This window comes from Lithobates pipiens, unplaced genomic scaffold, assembly GCF_037356315.1.
Source record: "Lithobates pipiens isolate NorthernLeopardFrog02 unplaced genomic scaffold, aLitPip1_a1.2 Scaffold_30, whole genome shotgun sequence".
Lineage (NCBI taxonomy): Eukaryota > Metazoa > Chordata > Amphibia > Anura > Ranidae > Lithobates > Lithobates pipiens.
This window is the reverse complement of record NW_027507791.1, coordinates 93,115,246-93,133,456: the sequence shown is the minus strand read 5'-3', so window position 1 is coordinate 93,133,456 and position 18,211 is coordinate 93,115,246. Positions and strand designations below refer to the sequence as shown.

The 18,211-nt window shown below is 44.9% G+C and overlaps 1 protein-coding gene across 1 annotated transcript in view; it reads right to left on the bottom strand.

Moving 5' to 3' along the window:
• The window catches only part of SYNJ2BP (synaptojanin 2 binding protein), a 38,280-nt gene that overhangs the window by 2,688 nt on the left and 17,381 nt on the right, over positions 1-18,211 (bottom strand). The window contains exons 2-3 of the mRNA XM_077464624.1: positions 9,583-9,722; positions 4,688-4,783 (exon numbers count right to left, since the gene is read on the bottom strand). Coding sequence (XP_077320750.1) covers positions 4,688-4,783; positions 9,583-9,722 — 236 coding nt within the window. The remainder of the gene's footprint in view (positions 1-4,687; positions 4,784-9,582; positions 9,723-18,211) is intronic.

Sequence of the window (18,211 nt, the reverse complement as noted above, 5' to 3'; positions counted from 1 at the left end):
ACTAAACCCACAACAGTAAAATCAGTATGTATATGCAGTCAAGCATGCTGGTTATACTCACTGTGAAACCTAAGGGTTTAATCCTCTGCACTGTGTAAAAAGGCTGTTTGATCCTGTCTTCTCATTCTCCCCTTCTTCCACTGTCCACAATATATTTTATGATAATACAGAGCCAGGGGACAGGCTGCACATGCTCAGTTTGGTGTGTATTGCTAGAGGTTTTTTTTTTTCTTGGAAGGATGCAGCACAGGGCCAATCAGCACTATCAAGACAGAGGGCCAGGGGTTCTGCATCCCGATAGGACAGTCAGAGGAAAATGGAAACTCCTTCTACAAGCCAACACTGATAGAAGTCTTCTGACTTCTATATACTGCTGATGAGAAAAGGTATTTAGCCGTTTATATTTACTAAAATCATTGCATCATTGAGTTACGCCCAAAGGGGAATCACGTCTAAAGAGATGCAGCCCCTGTCAATTTCCCCAGAGGCCTGCAGGTGCAGCAGCTGACTGATCATTATATAACCACTTCCATACAAATTCATGCAGAACATGGACACAGACAAACATGCAGTTATTTCTTCAGAGTAACAAAAGGTAGGAATCTGCAACAAAGTTTGGTAAAAATCCCTGCAATGTACATAGATCACATGCTATTTTGTCAGGAACGCCGCTGGGCCCACCTTGCCAGAGCCTGGGTGACACAGAGCATGCTATATACCACAGATCGATGTTAGACCCATCAGAGGATACCAACTTCCCCACAGTAACAGGTTAGATTTACAATTGTGATTGTTTAATACACCCCATGTTTTCAAGCTATAGCTATACGGTTTAATCTTTACATGTATTGTGAGGCTACAATGCTATACCTTTACACAAACTGTCAATATGGGAACGGTGAGCCTGAGATGCCTGACCGTGGCACACAGAATCCTCCCCTTTGTCCACAGGGAGGCAGTGCCTATGTGGATGGGCGTGTCAGAATATGCCATCATGTGGGCGTGTATAAAGGTGTATATGTGTGTATATACATACAGAAGAGACCAGTCACTCATCACTTTGGCTTTGAAGAGGGCCCTCCCTTGAAATGTGTTAGCCCCCCTGCAATACTGTCTGGTCCTCCGGCATCTCCGATTCCAACCATAGACCTTAGAGAACCCGTTCGCTATTGCTGTTGCCTTGATATGCTTGTATACCACGTTTTCATACGAGTATAACCATTGCTGTTTTTACGTTTATTAAAATTATTTTGGGTAATGCACAAGGTCGGTGTGCCCTCCCTTTTTATACGTACATAGCGGACCCAGAGAGGAATGTTTTTTTCTCTCAATAGAAGTCAAGTTACTCTTTAAGTTTCATATTGTCTGTCTGTATAATTGGTACTGCAACTTACTCACCTTTGTAAAAAAAAAAAAAAAAAAAAAAAAAATTATTAAACAAACAGGTTTTGAAAGCCATTCTCCCCTGGAGTTACACAGAGCAGACAGAGGCACCGGAGCGGAACCAACTACCTGCTCTGCCGCTCAAACTCATGGAGGATGATACAAATGTACAAGCTCAGGAAGACATTAGTGACAGGGGTAAGAAATGCCTGATGGTTTCCAGAACATATTAAAAGCCATGAGCTGCTCCCCATTATAAATAAATATAGAGATCAGTTTCTATGACTCCAGCTGCAATTCATAATGTGTTTTCTGGTGACGACTCGTAAAAACTAAATGCGTACATCATTATATTTTGAGTAAGAGCTCACTTGGTGAACACACTAGAAAAGAAAATGTAATCATTGATCTACAGGAATAAAGTACACTCTCCCTGAAGAGAATTCTAAAACCTAACCTGATGGAACCCTTGGTTAGATGCATGCAGCTCCCTGGTCACACCAAAAATGGCCGCCGAGAACTGTATGCCATGAGGGACAGTGAAAAAACAGGCAGAAAAATGGCGGTGAAAAAGCGCTACAGCTATCTACAGACACAGCCTCCAGACACCTCAGAGGAGAGACATCCACGGCACAGCTATCCAGCGCAGTCCCCCCCAGGTGAGAGACACCCCCCCTCCCCCCCGGAAAGCCCCTGTCTATGGCACACACACCGCTGAGCAGCCCATGCAACATCCCCCACAGGAAAGGCGGGGGGAGGGGGGGGGGAGATAGGGACAGGGAGAGAAGAGAGGGAGGTGAGGGACCCCCGAATCAACATCCCAGGGAATGCCCAGCTGCTCAGCCCCACAGAGGCAGGGAGAGCTGTACTTACCAGTCCTGAAGAGCTGGGAGACATAACATCACAGACCCACTCTCTGATCAGTACGGGGTGGCTTCTGGCCCGGCACACTGACGTAGACATCAGTAGCCCGGTCATATGTGTGCCCCGGGGCATTACACCCATCAGCCGCCCCAGGAGCTGGGGGCATGTCGTGGCCAACCCAGCGCGGAGCTCTGGTCTTCACACGCTCGCTGGCCAGGCTGGGGAGACTACAAGGATAAGCGTATCCAGCCTGTCACCCAGTCGGCTGTTGATAGCAGATCTTGTGCAAAAAGCAAAACTTCTGCAGAAAAATCCATGGACTGATGGGCCCGCAGGGTTCCTAGGTCCTTCTTCACTAGGCAGAAAAAAACTGAGGATGCAGTAGCAGGCTGAGGGGATGTTACCTAAGGGACCGCCCCTTGGGCGGAACTAGAAAGTTCTAGCTTTATTGTTAACATGTTATGCCTAGTCCTCTCCTGAAGGTGGCGTAACGACCCAATGGTCTAAGAAAGGAGCTGTGTCAGTCGGTGAACGTAAGAGAAAAAAAGAATTGTTGCTCTACATAAAGATGACCTAGACAAGAAGATTGCCACTGAAGACACTGAAACTGACCTTCAGCACGTTGGCCAAGACCATACAGCGGTTTAACAGGACAGGTTCCACTCAGAACAGACCTTGCCATGGTCAACCAAAGAAGTTGAGTGCATGTGCTCAACGTCATATGCAGAGGTTGTCTCGGGGAAATATGAGTGCTACCAGCATAGCTGCAGAGGGTGAAGGGTTAGGGGGTCAGCCTGTCAGTGCTCAGACCATATGACATACACTGCATCAAATTGGTCTGCATCGCTTCTAAAGATGATGCACAAGAAAGCCCGCAAACACAAGTACTGTGACATACTGAAGCAGAGCATGATCCCCTCCCTTTGGAGACTGGGCCGCAGGGCAGTATTAAAACATAACGACTCCAGACACACCTCCAAGACTACCACTGCCTTGCTAAAGAAGCTGAGGGCAAAGGTGATGGACTGGCAAAGCATGTCTCCAGACCTAAACCCTATTGAGCATCTGTGGGGCATCAAAACGGAAGGTGGAGGAGCACAAGGTCTCTAACATCCACCAGCTCCGTGATATCATGGAGGAGTGCAAGAGGACTCCAGTGACAACCTGTGAAGCTCCGGTGAACTTCATGCCCAAGAGGGTTAAGGCAGTGCTGGAAAATAACAGTGGCCAGCGGTTTAGACATTAATGGCTGTGTGTGGAGTTATTTTAAGGGGACAGCAAATTTACAGTTACAGTTATACAAGCTGTACACTCACTACTTTATATTGTAGCAAAGTGTAGTTTCTTCAGTGTTGTCACATGAAAAGATAATAAAATATTTACAAAAATGTGAGGGGTGTACTCACTTTTGTGAAATACTATATATATACACATTGCTGGGATTTTGACAAACTTTGTTGCAGATGCCTACCTTTTGTTATTCTGAAGAAATCCCTGTGTGTTTGTCTGTGTCCATGTGCAAAATGACTCTGTATGGGAGTGGTTTCATAATTATCAATCAGCTGTTGCACTTGCAGGGCTCTAATGAGGAATATTTCTGGGTCTGCATCCCATTAGACGAAATTTCCTATTAGGAGTAGCTCACCAAAAATTACCCTTTTGTTGAAGGGGATGCCAGATATCTGACCTGTATCTTAATGCAGACTTCTGGGAAAATCAGTGAGCCAATCACACACGTAGGTTATGACATTTTCAGGGGGCATTCTGTGTACAGAGCACCTCCAGGTAGCCATATTGCATTGAATTTTACAGAAAATTACAGAGCTGCAGGTTAAAAAGGAAAGGTCACTTTTAGTAACATTTCAATACAATATGACTTGTGTCACAATTGTATATGATAGCGATGGCAAACGTTGACACCCCAGATGTTTTGGAACTACATTTCCCATGACGCTCAACTACACTACAGAGTGCATGAGCAGCATGGGAAATGTAGTTCCAAAACATCTGGAGTGCCAAGGTTCGCCATCACTGGTATATGCTATATTATTTTTATTCCCACAAAAGTGGAGTTACCCTTTAATAGAGACCAGAACACTCAACACTCCACAGTCACCAACATATTTCAGATGATTTTGCTTTTCTCCCTGCTATCCTCAAGAAAACATTTTAAGTAGTAATAGAAGATGACAGCCCTACACTACAAAATATATCTAGAAGAATAGGCTTGCACTATAGCTATACAGCTAGAATATTTCTTCCGCATCTTATGGCATCAGTTTGCTTTTATATTAATATAAAGTACACTTTAAAAAAAAAATTATATATATATATATATATATATATATATATATATATATAATAGGAATGTTATACAGCTCATGTTCTGACATAACAATCAATATATATTGTTTCAAATACAGTACAGAGACCCAGTTACCTGGTGCCGAACCTTTAAGACCACATGTTCACCAGCATTTCTGAAGAGTTCCACTGCATGTCTGTGCAAAAGTTTTTCTAGCTTAATACCATTCACCTGAATGGACAAGAAAAAAAAATAAAGAATAATTGGTAAGTTGCTATCCACTTGGCATATTCTAAACACCAGCTTGAATTTATAGAATGTGTAGACAATTCAATGTTCTACACTGTTGCAGTACACATTCTGTACTCCATAAACCTTTACATTTAGACCCCTTTCACCCTGGGGCACTTTAGCACTAAAAATAGTGCCTGTAAAGTGCCTGAAAGCGTCTCTCAAGCCACCCCAGTGTGAAAGCCGGAGTGCTTTCGCACTGGGGCGGTGGCGTTTGCAGGACGGGAAAAAAAAGTCCTGCAATTAGCATCTTTGGGGTGGTGCGGGAGTGGTGTATACACCACTCCCGCACCGCCCTTGCCCATTGAAATTAATGGGCAGCACTGCCAAAGTGCCTGCAAAGTGCTCCGGCAGCGCCGCATCAAGGGTGCTATTAACCCTTTCTTCGGCTGCTAGCGGGGTTAAAAGTGCCCCGGTAGTGGCTGGACCACCCTAGTGTGAAAGGGGTCTTACAAATACTTGAATTTTTGTGGGTATACAGTTGTGCTCACAAGTTTACATACACTGGCATAATTTATGATTTCTTGGCAATTTTTCAAAGAATATGAACAACACAAAAACTTTTCTTTCACTCATAGTTAGTGTTTGGCTTAATCCATTTATTATCAATTAACTGTGTTTACTCTTTAAATCATGACAAAAACGACCCAAATGATCCTGATCAAAAGTTTACACACCCCAGTTCTTAATACTGTGTATTGGCCCCTTTAACATCAATGACAGCTTGAATTCTTTTGTGGTATTTGTGGATGAGGCTCTTTAGCTTCTCAGATAGTAAAGCTGCCCATTCCTCTTGGCAAAAAGCCTCCAGTTCCTGTGATTTCTTGGGCAGTCTTGCATGAAATGCATGTTTGAGATCTCCCCAGAGTGGCTCAATTATATTGTGGTCAGGAGACTGAGATGGCCACTCCAGAACCTTCACTTTATTCTGCTGTAGCCAATGAGAGGTCGACTTGTCCTTGTGTTTTGGATCATTGCAATGTTGGAATGTCCAAGTACGTCCCATGCGCAGCTTCCTGAGTGATGAATGCAAATGTTCCTCCAGTATTTGATAACAAACTGCATTCATCTTGCCAACAAAACCAAATTTCCTGTGCCTTGGTAGCTCAAACATCCCCAAAACATCAGTGATCCACCTCCATACCTTTCATCATAGGCCTTGTTGACTCCTCTCCAAATTTAGCATTTATGGTTGTGGCCAAAAAGCTCAATTTGGTCTCATCATTCCAAATGACTTTGTACCAGAAGGTTTGAGGCTTGTCTCTGTGCTGTTTGGCATATTGAAGACGGGATACTTTGTGGCATTTGCATAGTAATGGCTTTCTTCTGGTGACTTGACCATGCAGCCCATCTTTCTTCAAGTGCCTCTTTATTGTGCATCTTGACAGCCACACCACGTTTTTAGAGTCCTGTATTTCACCTGAATTTATTTGTGGTTTTTCTTTGCATCCCGAACAATTTTCCAGGCAGTTGTGGCTGAAATTTTAGTTGGACTACCTGACCGCGATTTGTTTTCAACAGAACCTCTCATTTTCCACTTCTTGATTAGAGTTTGAATACTGCTGATTGGCATTCTCAATTCCTTGGATATCTTTTTATATCCCCTTCTTGTTTTATACAGTTCAACTACCTTTTCCCACAGATCCTTTGAATATTCTTTTGCTTTCCCCATGATTCAGAATCCAGAAACCTTTTTACAGCAGCTGTTTTTGGCTGTAGATGTTTTTTCTACAGTCATTAAACTCTCCATCATGTTATCCTATGTGTCCATGCACACATAGGCCGTTATCAGAAGTTTTGAGTAGTGTCGTTTGAGCAGAAAAAAAAAAAAAAAAAAAAAAAAAACACAAGGCTAGACTAGTGGGTTCTGAGAAACATTTTTCAGCTGTAAAAAACACTCTAACGCTGATAGACATCGATAAATGCTCAAAAACTTCACTCACCAGCGTTTAACGTTTTTGAGCCATTGAAAAAAAAGAATAATAATTTATTTAAAAAAAAAAAAAAACACTAACGCAGAAAAACACTAATAAACGGTAAAAAACGATATGGCAAAAACTTTGAAAAACTCACTGCAAAGCTACTGCCATTTTTATATTATTTTAACGTCCAGTGTGCATGAGACCTAACACACACACACTGATTACAAGCAACCAGATCACAGGTGAGGACGGTTACCTTTAATAGCCATTCAAAACCCTTTGTGTCAACTTGTGTGCATGTTACCAGGCCAAAATCACCAGGGTATGTAAACTTTTGATCAGGGTCATTTGGGTAGTTTCTGTTGCCATTATGATTAAAATAAAAAATAAAAAAAAGAGTAAACACAGTTGATTGATAATAAATGGCTTCAGCCAAACACTAACCATGAGCGAAAGAAAAGTTTTTGTGTTATCATTCATATTCTCTGAAAAATGGGCAAGAAATCCAATTCTGACAGGGTATGTAAACTTATGAGCACAACTGTAACTGTTAGGCTGGGTTCACACCGCTGCGGGGGGAGAACCGGATGTGATTCGCACAGCAAATCACATCCGATCTCCGTAGCGCTGCGAGTTCAGCCATACAGATAGTATGGCTGAACTCGCAGCGGTCCCGCAGCAAACTCGCACGGGACCCTTTTTTGGGTCCGCAACGGAATCGGATCGCATGGGGGTTCACACCATGCGATCCGATTCCTGTGCGAGTCGGCAGATCGCACTGCGATATGCCGACGGATCTGGGGGTGTCATTAACATAACATTGACACCCCCAGCCGTCCGCATAGGGCAGTGTGAACTGCCGGCGGGAGTAATGCGATGCGGGAAAACGCCGCGGATTCGCGGCGTTCCCGCATCGCAGCAATGTGAACCTAGCCTTAATGTCAAGATTTTATAGACAACAGTTCTTCTGTGCCCATTAGGTCCCCAACCCCCGGGCTGCACAGCAGGAGGTGAGCGGAAACTGTTGTCCGGACAATATTAGCACAAACTGCGCTCGCTGCTCACCTTCTGCTGTGTGGCTGTGCCACAGCCTGCGTATTCTCTCAAAGGTCTCCCGCACCCCCAACAATGTCATCCTATCTGCATGTCAATGGGCTGGAGGAGCTGCAGATCGGGACAGAGTGTGGTAATTACCCGCTTGTTAACATTAAAAGTTGGGCAGCTCCAACAATCCATCCAGATCTGCAGCTCCTTGCCCCCTGCCCTGCTGAAAGGATTACCTAATCTGCAAAGTTCTCTGCTAACTGCCCTGGCACTGCCAAAGGCTAGGACTGTGCAGGGTAGGCACTCTGGTGTAAGAGGAAAGGGGGGCCATGACTGCAAGAGCACTGTGGTGGGGGGGCTAACTGTGATTGCTAAGGGCACGAATGTAAAGGGGCACAGTGATATAAATAGCACTGCACTGTAATCCTTACAGTGCAGGTGCTTTATATCAGTGCCACTTTACAGAGCAGTCCCTTTACATTATTGTATGGGGGCACTGTGAAGAAAAGTGGACTGCACTGTAATGTAAAGGGGAGCTGTGATATGAATGGGAACTGAGAACACTATAGCACCGCTTTAAGGGGGAGGGGGGACTGTGATATTAAAGCGGAGTGCCACCGAAAAAAAATGGAACTTCGGCTGATCGGATTCCTCCCCCCTCCAATTTCACATTTGGCACCTTTCAGTGGGTAGGGGGGAGCAGATACCTGTCAAATCCAGGTATTTGCGCCCACTTTCGGCAAAATAGCGCCGCACATTGTGCGGTGAACTACGCCATGTCCGGCCCCTCCTCCTTCCCCCCTGCTGTCTTCTGGGAGACACACAGGTCCCAGAAGACAGCAGGGACCATTCAGAACGCACCGGGCAACTTCTGCATGCTCAGTAGGGAACCAGGAGTGAAGCGGAAAGTCTTCCCTGCCTGGTTCCCTCACCAGGAATGTTGGCAGCAGCAGCCGTGAGTCAATCCGAAGATTGGCTTTGGGTACTGACATCGCGGGCTCCCTGGACAGGTAAGTGTCCTTATCTTAAAAGTCAGCAGCTACACTATTTGTTGCGGGGCGGAGTCCAGCATTTGTTTCTATGGATGCAAATGCTGGACTCAGGAACGCACCCACAAGGTAACCCCCCGAGACAAAGCTTCTCCTATGGGGTTATCTGATGTGGGGAGGAGCTGTGAGAGTCAAAGGGGGTCCCAGAAGACTAGGTTCAACGGCCACAGTTCCAAAAATAGCTGCACAGTGGAAGTATGATGTTCGTCATTTCAAAAAATAAATAAATAACCCTTACAATCACTTTAAGGGCTGGTATTATGTTGCATGTTGTTTTTGAGAATATGAAGCATTAAAACCCATATTTCTACACATATTTGCAGCTTCTACTTTGTGCTCTATGGATAGGCAAGACTGAGTACATGAAAGGCAAAAGAAAGCAAATATTTGTTGCTGAAAACTATTGGCAGATATGCAACATGAAGAACAAAAAAATAAACTCTTCCATATCCTTAAAAATAACCTTGTTGCTCGACTCTGCAACACACCTAGGTGTTGTCTTCAATAACACAAACCTAGTCATTCATGAAACTCCAGGCCAGAGGGAGAGGCGTGCCACTGCAGAGTTCTCCTCTTTGAATGGAAGTAGGCTGAATTAAGTAAACAGTTTAAATGATCACAGAGAGGACAATTGTACAAACGTTTGTTCACATTACAAGAAAATCCAGACAGACAGTTTACACTACAAGCGATCCCAGACAAACAGAATACAATGGTGTCTTACCTCCAGTATTCGGTCTCCTTCCTGTAGCCTTCCATCCACAGCGGCAGCTCCATTCTCCTTGATGCTACTAACGTATATTCCACTGTCATTATGAGACACGTATTGCTGGTCTGTGCCACCCACAATGTTGAACCCTAGGCCTGAACCAACAAGAAAGCATTACAGATGAGAAGGGGGAAAACATTTTTGCAATACATTTACATTTCACCAGATTTGATCCCTTTAGGTTCGGTTCACATATATGCCAAAAGGATGAATTTTGGAACTGCAACCGATTTTCATGACATGTGAACTGAACCAGCTTTCTATGGCGCTTGTTCATACACAATATCATCAAAAGTATTGGGACACCTGCCTTTACACACACATGAACTTCAACGACATCCCAGACTTAGTCTGAGTTGAGTTGGCCCATCCTTTGAAGCCATAACAGCTTCAACTCTTCTGGGAAGGCTGTCCACAAGGTTTAGGAGTGTGTCTATGGGAATGTTTGATCATTCTTCCAGAAGCGCATATGTGAGGTCAGCCACTGATGTTGGATGAGAAGGCCTGGTTTACAGTCTCCACTCCAATTCATCCAAAAGTGTTCCATCGGGTTGAAGTGAGGACTCAGTGCAGGCCAGTCAAGTTCCTCCACCCCAAACTTGCTCACCCCCATGTCTTTATGGACCTTGCTTTGTGCACTCGTCCAAATTATTTGGTGGAGGGGAGGTTATGGTGTGGGGTTATTTTTCAGGGATTGGGCTTGGCCCCTTAGTTCCAGTGAAGAGAACACTTAGGATGTCAGCATACCGAGACATTTTGAAAAATGTCACGGCTCCAACTTTCTGGGAACAGTTTTGGGGACGGCCCCTTCCCATTCCAACATAACTGCGCACCAGTGCACAAAGCAAGGTCCATAAAAGACATGAATGAGTCTGGGGTGGAGGACCTTGACTGGGCTGCAGAGTCCTGACATCAACCTGATAGAACCCTTTTGGGATGAATTAGGGTGGAGACTGAGAGCCAGGCCTTCTTGTTTAACATCAGTGCCTGACCTCACAAATTCACATTCCCATAAACACACTCCAAATCCTTGTGGACATCCTTCCCAGAAGAGTTGAAGCTGTTATAGCTGCCAAGGGTGGGTCAACCCAATATTGAACTCTACGGACTAAGACTGGGATATCATTAAAGTTTATGTGCGTATAAAAGCAGGTGTCCCAATACTTTTGGTAATATAGTGTATGTTCAGGCTAGCCACAGTTTGTTTTCAGTCCAGTTAAGGTGCAATTTCAAGTAAAAATTCTGACCTGAACCAGTGAACAAAACTGCACCGGACTCCTTTTAAAAAAAAAATCACACTGAAACCACAGCCAGACATGTGAACCGAGCTTTTAACACTACAGCATAACCAAGCACGTGGTGTCAGCCCTGCCTACCTGAAGGCTGATGGATTACAAAGAACACAGACTTCATCTCCAATAGCCCTCTCTTTGTACATAAGCAGAGCGCACACACACGTTTTAGCTCAAAGGATTTTTGGCAAAATGAACAGGTATTTTATGTACCGTATATACTCGAGTATAAGCCGAGATTTTCAGCCTCTTTTTTGAGGCTGAAAGTGCCCCCCTCGGCTTATACTCGAGTCATCGCTGTCTGCCCGCTCGATCAGCGTGTCGAGCAGACAGACAGCGGCCATTCTGATTCAAAAGCCGCGCCTCCGGCTCCCCCTTCGCCTGTGATAGGCGGAACACTGAATTTCCCAGCAGCCTGTGTTCCGCCTATCACGGACTTCGTATCATCCTCGTACTACGGACGAGGATGATACGACGTCTGTGATAGGCGGAACACAGGCTGCTGGGAAATTCAGTGTTCCGCCTATCACAGGCGAAGGCGGCGGCGCAGCTTTTGAATTTGACAATGGCCGCCGAGGCGCCGACGAACGAAGAGGGCACGGGACGGAGGCAAGGCACAGGACGGCACGGCACGGCACGGCACGGGACGGGACGGGACCGGAGGCAAGGCATGGCATGGCGGCGAGGCACGGCGGCGAGGCACGGAGGCAAGGAGGCTCGGCACGGGACGGAGGCTCGGGACAAAGGCTCAGGACACAGGTAGGCTGGACACACACACACACACACACACACACACACACACACACACACACACACACACACACACAGGGATGGATGGATGGATGGAGACACACACACACACAGGGATGGATGGATGGATGGAGACACACACACACAGGGATGGAGACACACACACACAGGGATGGATGGATGGATGGACACACACACACACACAGGGATGGATGGACGGACACACAGGGATGGACGGACACACAGGGATGGACGGACACACAGGGATGGACGGACACACACACAGGGATGGACAGGCATGTCTTACCCTCGGCTTATACACGAGTCAATAAGTTTGCCAGTTTTTTTGGGGGTAAATTGGGGGCCTCGGCTTATATTCGGGTCGGCCTATACTCGAGTATATACGGTACTTATTAAAGAGGAAGTAAAGACATTTTTTTTTTTTAAAAGCACACACCCTGTAAGGCAAAGGCATAATGAGCTAGTATGCATAGCATACTAACTCATTATGAATAACTTACCTGAGAACGAAGCCCCTGAAGCGGTCCTCCGTCTTCCTTTTCGCAGCTGCCATGTATCCCGGAGCGACTTCCGAGTCTCGCGGCTCCAGCGCTGTGATTCGCCGGGGCCGCGATGACGTCACTCCCGCGCATGCGCACGGGGAGCCGACACTCGCAGCATATCGCCGCGATCTGTGGCCTGCCCAGTGCGCATGTGCCGTAGACAGCGGTGGCTGTCTTCGGGTAAATATTCTAAACCGTATAGGTTTAGGAGATATTTCTTGGACCTACAGGTAAGCCTTAATCTAGGCTTACCTGTAGGTCAAAGTTGGTTGTAAGGGTTTACAACCACTTTAAACAGATAAACCCAAAAACATTCAAAAACATGGCATATTGAGTAGACAAAAAGGGAGAAAATAAGTTCATTGTTGGGGTTTACAAACATTTTAAAACAGTTATGACAAGGGTAACATTGAACCCAGCCAGAGACAACATGAATGATTACAGTAGAAATGAACTCAACAAAAAGAAATAAAATTTAATCACTTACCCACTGCCAGCCGTCATATGACGTCCTTGACTTTGTGGGGGTATATCTGAATTATGAGTGCAGCTACAGGCATCATTCAGATATCAGCTCTTTCAGCCTGGCGATTCCCTACACTATAAGAATGATCATAGTGGCTGCTCCGCCGTGTGATCGTTCTTACGGGCGGAGAGAGGGGACCGCCCCGCCGCACTCCGGTGCTTCCACTCACCGTTTCCATCTAAAAGGTGCTGATAATGGCCGACAATAAATTCATATTAATTTAAATTCATGATATTAAAGTGGTTTTAACCCTAAAAACAGCTTTCACTGGGAGCCCCTCTCCTTTATCTGGCAATAACTTACTTTCCAAGTGTGTTTAACCACTTCAGCCCCGGACCAATAAACACCTTAAGGACCAGAGGTCTTTTTCCAATTTCGCACTGCGCTGCTTTAACTGGTAATTGCGCGGTCATGCAATATTGCACACAAACGAAATTTGCGTCCTTTTCTTCCCACAAATAGAGCTTTTTTTTTATGGTATTTGATTGCCTCTGCGATTTTTTTTTTTTGCGATATAAATGGAAAAAGAGCGAAAATTTTTAAAAAAAAAGATATTTTCTTCTTTTTGTTATAAGAAAAATCGAATAAACTAAATTTTAGTCATACATTGAGGGCAAAATTTATTCAGCCACATGTCTTTAGTAAAAAAAATGTCAATAAGCGTATATTTTTTGGTTTGCGCAAAAGTTATAGCGTCTACAAACTAGAGTACATTTTCTGGAATTTACACAGCTTTTAATTTATGACTGCCTATCTCATTTCTTGAGGTGCTAAAATGGCAGGGCAGTACAAACCCCCCCCCAAATGACCCCATTTTGGAAAGTAGACACCCCAAGGAAATTGCTGAGGGGTATGTTGAGCCCATTGAATATTTATTTTTTTTGTCCTAAGGGATTGAATAATGACAAAAAAAATAAAAATTAAATTTTTTTTACAAAAAATTGTCACTAAATGATATATTGCTCACACATGCCATGGTTATATGTGGAATTGCACCCCAAAATATATTCCGCTACTTCTCCCGAGTACGGGGATACCACATGTGTGGGACTTTTTGGGAGTCTATTCGCGCACGGCACCCCGAAAACCAATCACCACCTTCAGGATTTCTAAGGGTGCAAATTTTTGATTTAACTCCTCACTACCCATCACAGTTTCGAAGGCCATAAAATGCCAAAATAGCACAAAACCCCCCAAAATGACCCAATTTTGGAAAGAAGACACCCCAAGCTATTTACTGAGAGGCATGTTGAGTCCATGGAATATTTTATATTTTGCCACAAGTTGCGGGAATATTACAAACTTTTTTTTTTTGCACAAAGTTGTCACTAAATGATATATTGCTCACACATGCTATGGGCATATGTGAAATGACACCCCAAAATACATTCTGCTGCTTCTCCTGAGTACGGGGATACCACATGTGTGGGACTTTTTGGGAGCCTAGCCGCGTACGGGACCCCGAAATCCAAGCACCGCCTTCAGGATTTCTAAGGGCATACATTTTTTATTTTACTCCTCACTACCTATCACTACCTATCACAGTTTTGAAGGCCATAAAATGCCAAGATGGCACAAAACCCCCCCAAATGACCCCATTTTGGAAAGTAGACACCCCAAGCTATTTGCTGAGGGCCATGTTGAGACCATTGAATATTTTTTTTTTGTCCCAAGGGATTGAATAATGACTTTTTGGGAGTCTAGTCGCGCACGGCACCCCGAAAACCAATCACCACCTTCAGGATTTCTAAGGGTGCAAATTTTTTATTTAACTCCTCACTACCTATCACAGTTTCGAAGGCCATAAAATGCCAAAATAGCACAAAACCCCCCCTTTTTTTTTTGCACAAAGTTGTCACTAAATGATATATTGCTCACACATGCTATGGGCAGAAGTCAAATTACACCCCAAAATAAATTCTGCTGCTTCTCCCGAGTACGGGGATACCACATGTGGGGGACTTTTTGGGAGCCTAGCCACGTACGGGACCCCGAAAACCAAGCACTGCCTTCCGGATTTAAATATAAAATGCTACCAAAAAAACTGTTAGCGATCGCAGGGATCAGGCCTGATTCTGCGATCGCTGCAGTTATGTGTTTAGTGTTTTGTAAGTGACAGTGATCGATCGATACTGCACTTGGGTGGGCTGGGCAGAGGGGCAAAACGCAGGTGCTAGCAGGTATCTGGGCTGATCCCGCTAACAATGCATTTTTTTGGAACCCTGAACTGCTGGGGACGCTATTATAGATCTGATCAGATCAGATATTGATCTGTTCAGATTCTATACCACTACGGGAGGTGTATGCTTTGCGCGTGGGTGTTAGCGGTACTGGCACTAACCTAGCGCTGCCTGGGGCGACGCAGACCCTGACCCTAAAACCTAATTGATATCACCCGCCGGGTGATCAGGGGGTTAAACCTTTATTGGGTAATAAATGGTGGGTGCCCTGATGCTATAAAAAGCAAACTAACCAGAGTCACCCGTAACACTTATATGGTGATCAGTGGTGAAAGGGTTAACTAGGGGCAATCAGGGGGTTCAAATTTTTATTAGGTAGTATATGGGGGTCCCTGGCGCTATATAAAAACCTAACGGGAACCCTAAATAACTAACTGGCTAACCAGCGTCACCAGTGACACTTATACTGTGATTGCTGGTGAAAGGGTTAACTAGGGGCAATCAGGGGGTTAAAACCATTATTGGGTAGTATATCGGGGTACCTAGCGCTATAAAAACCTGGCGGTGAACCTAAAAAAATAACTAGCTACCTAGCGACAGTAGCGACACTGATGCAGCGATCAGAAAAATTATCGCTTAGTGACACTGGCAAAAGGGGGTGAAAGGGTTAACTAGGGGCAATCAGGATGTTAAAACTATTATTGGGTAGTATATCGGGGTACCTAGCGATATAAAAACCTGGCGGTGAACCTAAAAAAATAACTAGCTACCTAGCGACAGTAGCGACACTAATGCAGCGATCAGAAAAATGATCGCTTAGTGACAGTGGCAAAAGGGGGTGAAAGGGTTAACTAGGGGCAATCAGGATGTTAAAACCATTATTGGGTAGTATATCGGGGTACCTAGCGATATAAAAACCTGGCGGTGAACCTAAAAAAATAACTAGCTACCTAGCGACACTGATGCAGCGATCAGAAAAATTATCGCTTAGTGACACTGGCAAAAGGGGGTGAAAGGGTTAACTCTAGGGGCAATCAGGGGGTTAAATCTTTATTGGGGGGTGATAGGGGGCTACCCTGGACCTAACACTAACTGCCCTGACAGTTTTTACTTTTACAACTGACACTGAATGCATTGATCAGTAAAGAAATGATCAATGCAATCAGTGACACTGTGACTGGGGGGGATCGGGGGGGGGGGGTTTGTGTACCTATGTGTACCTATGTGTCAGTGTAGTGTTTTGGTGCACTTACTTTTAGTCTTCTCCTCGTAGTCCGGTCAAAAAGACCGCCCCGAGGAGAATGACATCACTTCCTCCTTCCTGTGTAAACAATACACAGTGGGAGGAAGTTCGTCATTGGCCAGGAGCGATCGAGAGGGGGTGGCCAGAAACCGACGGCCATCCCCTCATCACGGATCGCTGCTGGAGGGAAACGGACCGCCGTATCCAGCGGGAGGGGGTCCGATCGGACCCCCCACCCGCTGGAAGGCAGGCACGTACATGTACGTGCTTGTGCCTGCGCCATTGTAATGACGCACATTGGCAATACGGCGGTCCTTAAGTGGTTAAAAAGATGCTTCTAAATACCTTTTCCCAATTATCTTCAGGCCAGTCACGTGACTCCCAGCGGCTCTGCTACTACGATCCAGGGCTACAGCGGGAGGAGCCATAATCGTCCTCTGATGTCAGCCAGGAGTCATGTGACCACTGTGCTGGCCCCTCCCACTGTAGCCTTGGATCATAGTAGCAGAGCGGCTGGGAGTCACTTGACTGGCCTGAAGAGAACTGGAAAAAAGGCTGCCAAGATATTTTTCTTACGAATAGCGCCAGACACAGAGTTGACAGGCAGGGAGGAAAGGGGCGAGGAGGACAAAAGGAGAGCTGCAGATGATGGAGGGACATAAGCTGACCACTGTAGACAGGGCCCAGCAGCCATGATTATCTTGGTCAGAAAATATATATATACACAGGCAGTCTGCGTGTTACAAACAGCAGACTTACAAATGGTTCCTACTGACAAACTGATTGAGACAATAGGAATTGAGAGGAAATCTATCCCTAGGAAGGGAAAATCATTCCTGTAAGCTTTAGAATGGGAAAAAGGTGTCTCCACTGAAGCTTTATCACCAATCCTTCCTTTCCACAACAACCCAAATTTTTCAAAATCCAATTGTCACAGGGACAGAAAGTGAGGTGAAATCTTCCGAACAGGGGCACAGACAACAAATTATTGGCAGGGGCTACACTTAGAAAATGTACCTGTTCCAACTTACATACAAACTCACCTTAAAGAGGTGTTCCAGCCTGGGGAATTTTTTTTAAAAAAGTCAGCAGCTACAAATTGGAGCAGTGTGAACTAAGCCTAAAAGTGGAGCACATGGCCTGCAAGAACAGGGCTATAGCCCCATAGACAAACCTAGCGCCTTAAATAGCAAGGTTCTACCAGATGAAACTTTCGTATTTCCCAAGATAAACATGCAGGTTGACATTGGTGAACAATTGCAAATGCTTGTTGCCTCAAGCCTTGTACACATGTGCCGAATGTCGGGAGACATTGGCCGGTTCAATAAAAAAAACGTTTGACATTCAGCCTGTGGGTATATCGGTCTGACTGATCTTCATAAATTTTGGACAAAATGTATTCTGCTAAGTTTTAAATCAATATAAGTTTTTATTAATTTGTTTTGCGTGAAAGTCATAGCGCCTACAAACTGCGGTCTATATACTGGAATTTTTACCCTGCTTATGGCAATCAGCATTTAATAACAGGACTGCGATAGTGCGGTGGTCAATCTGACACTAACATTAATACAGTGATACAAAGACAGACAAAAATAGAAGGCCGTACACCTAGTACATTACCAAAAATATTTACTCAAAAATTTAGATAAATAAAAATGAATACTCACAAGATGGCAAATAGACATAAGCCATAAAAACAGTGCTGAAAAGGATGGACATAAATGTGCCATATACACAACATGGGGTGTACCGCTGACACATTTTGGGGTGAACCCCCTTCCTCAGTGCTAAGCTACCTAGCTTAGTATTTTTTGATGCCATCTATGGATTAGCGACTTATAGTAGGACTGCGATATTGCGGCGACAAACGGACACTGACACTTTACCTGAACCAGTGACCTTAAAGTGGTTGTAAACCCTGTTTTTAAACTTTATGCTACAGGTAAGCCTAAATTAAGGCTTACCTGCATCTAACCAGGATATCTCCTAAACCTGTCCCCTCCATGTGCGGATGACACCGGCACATGCGC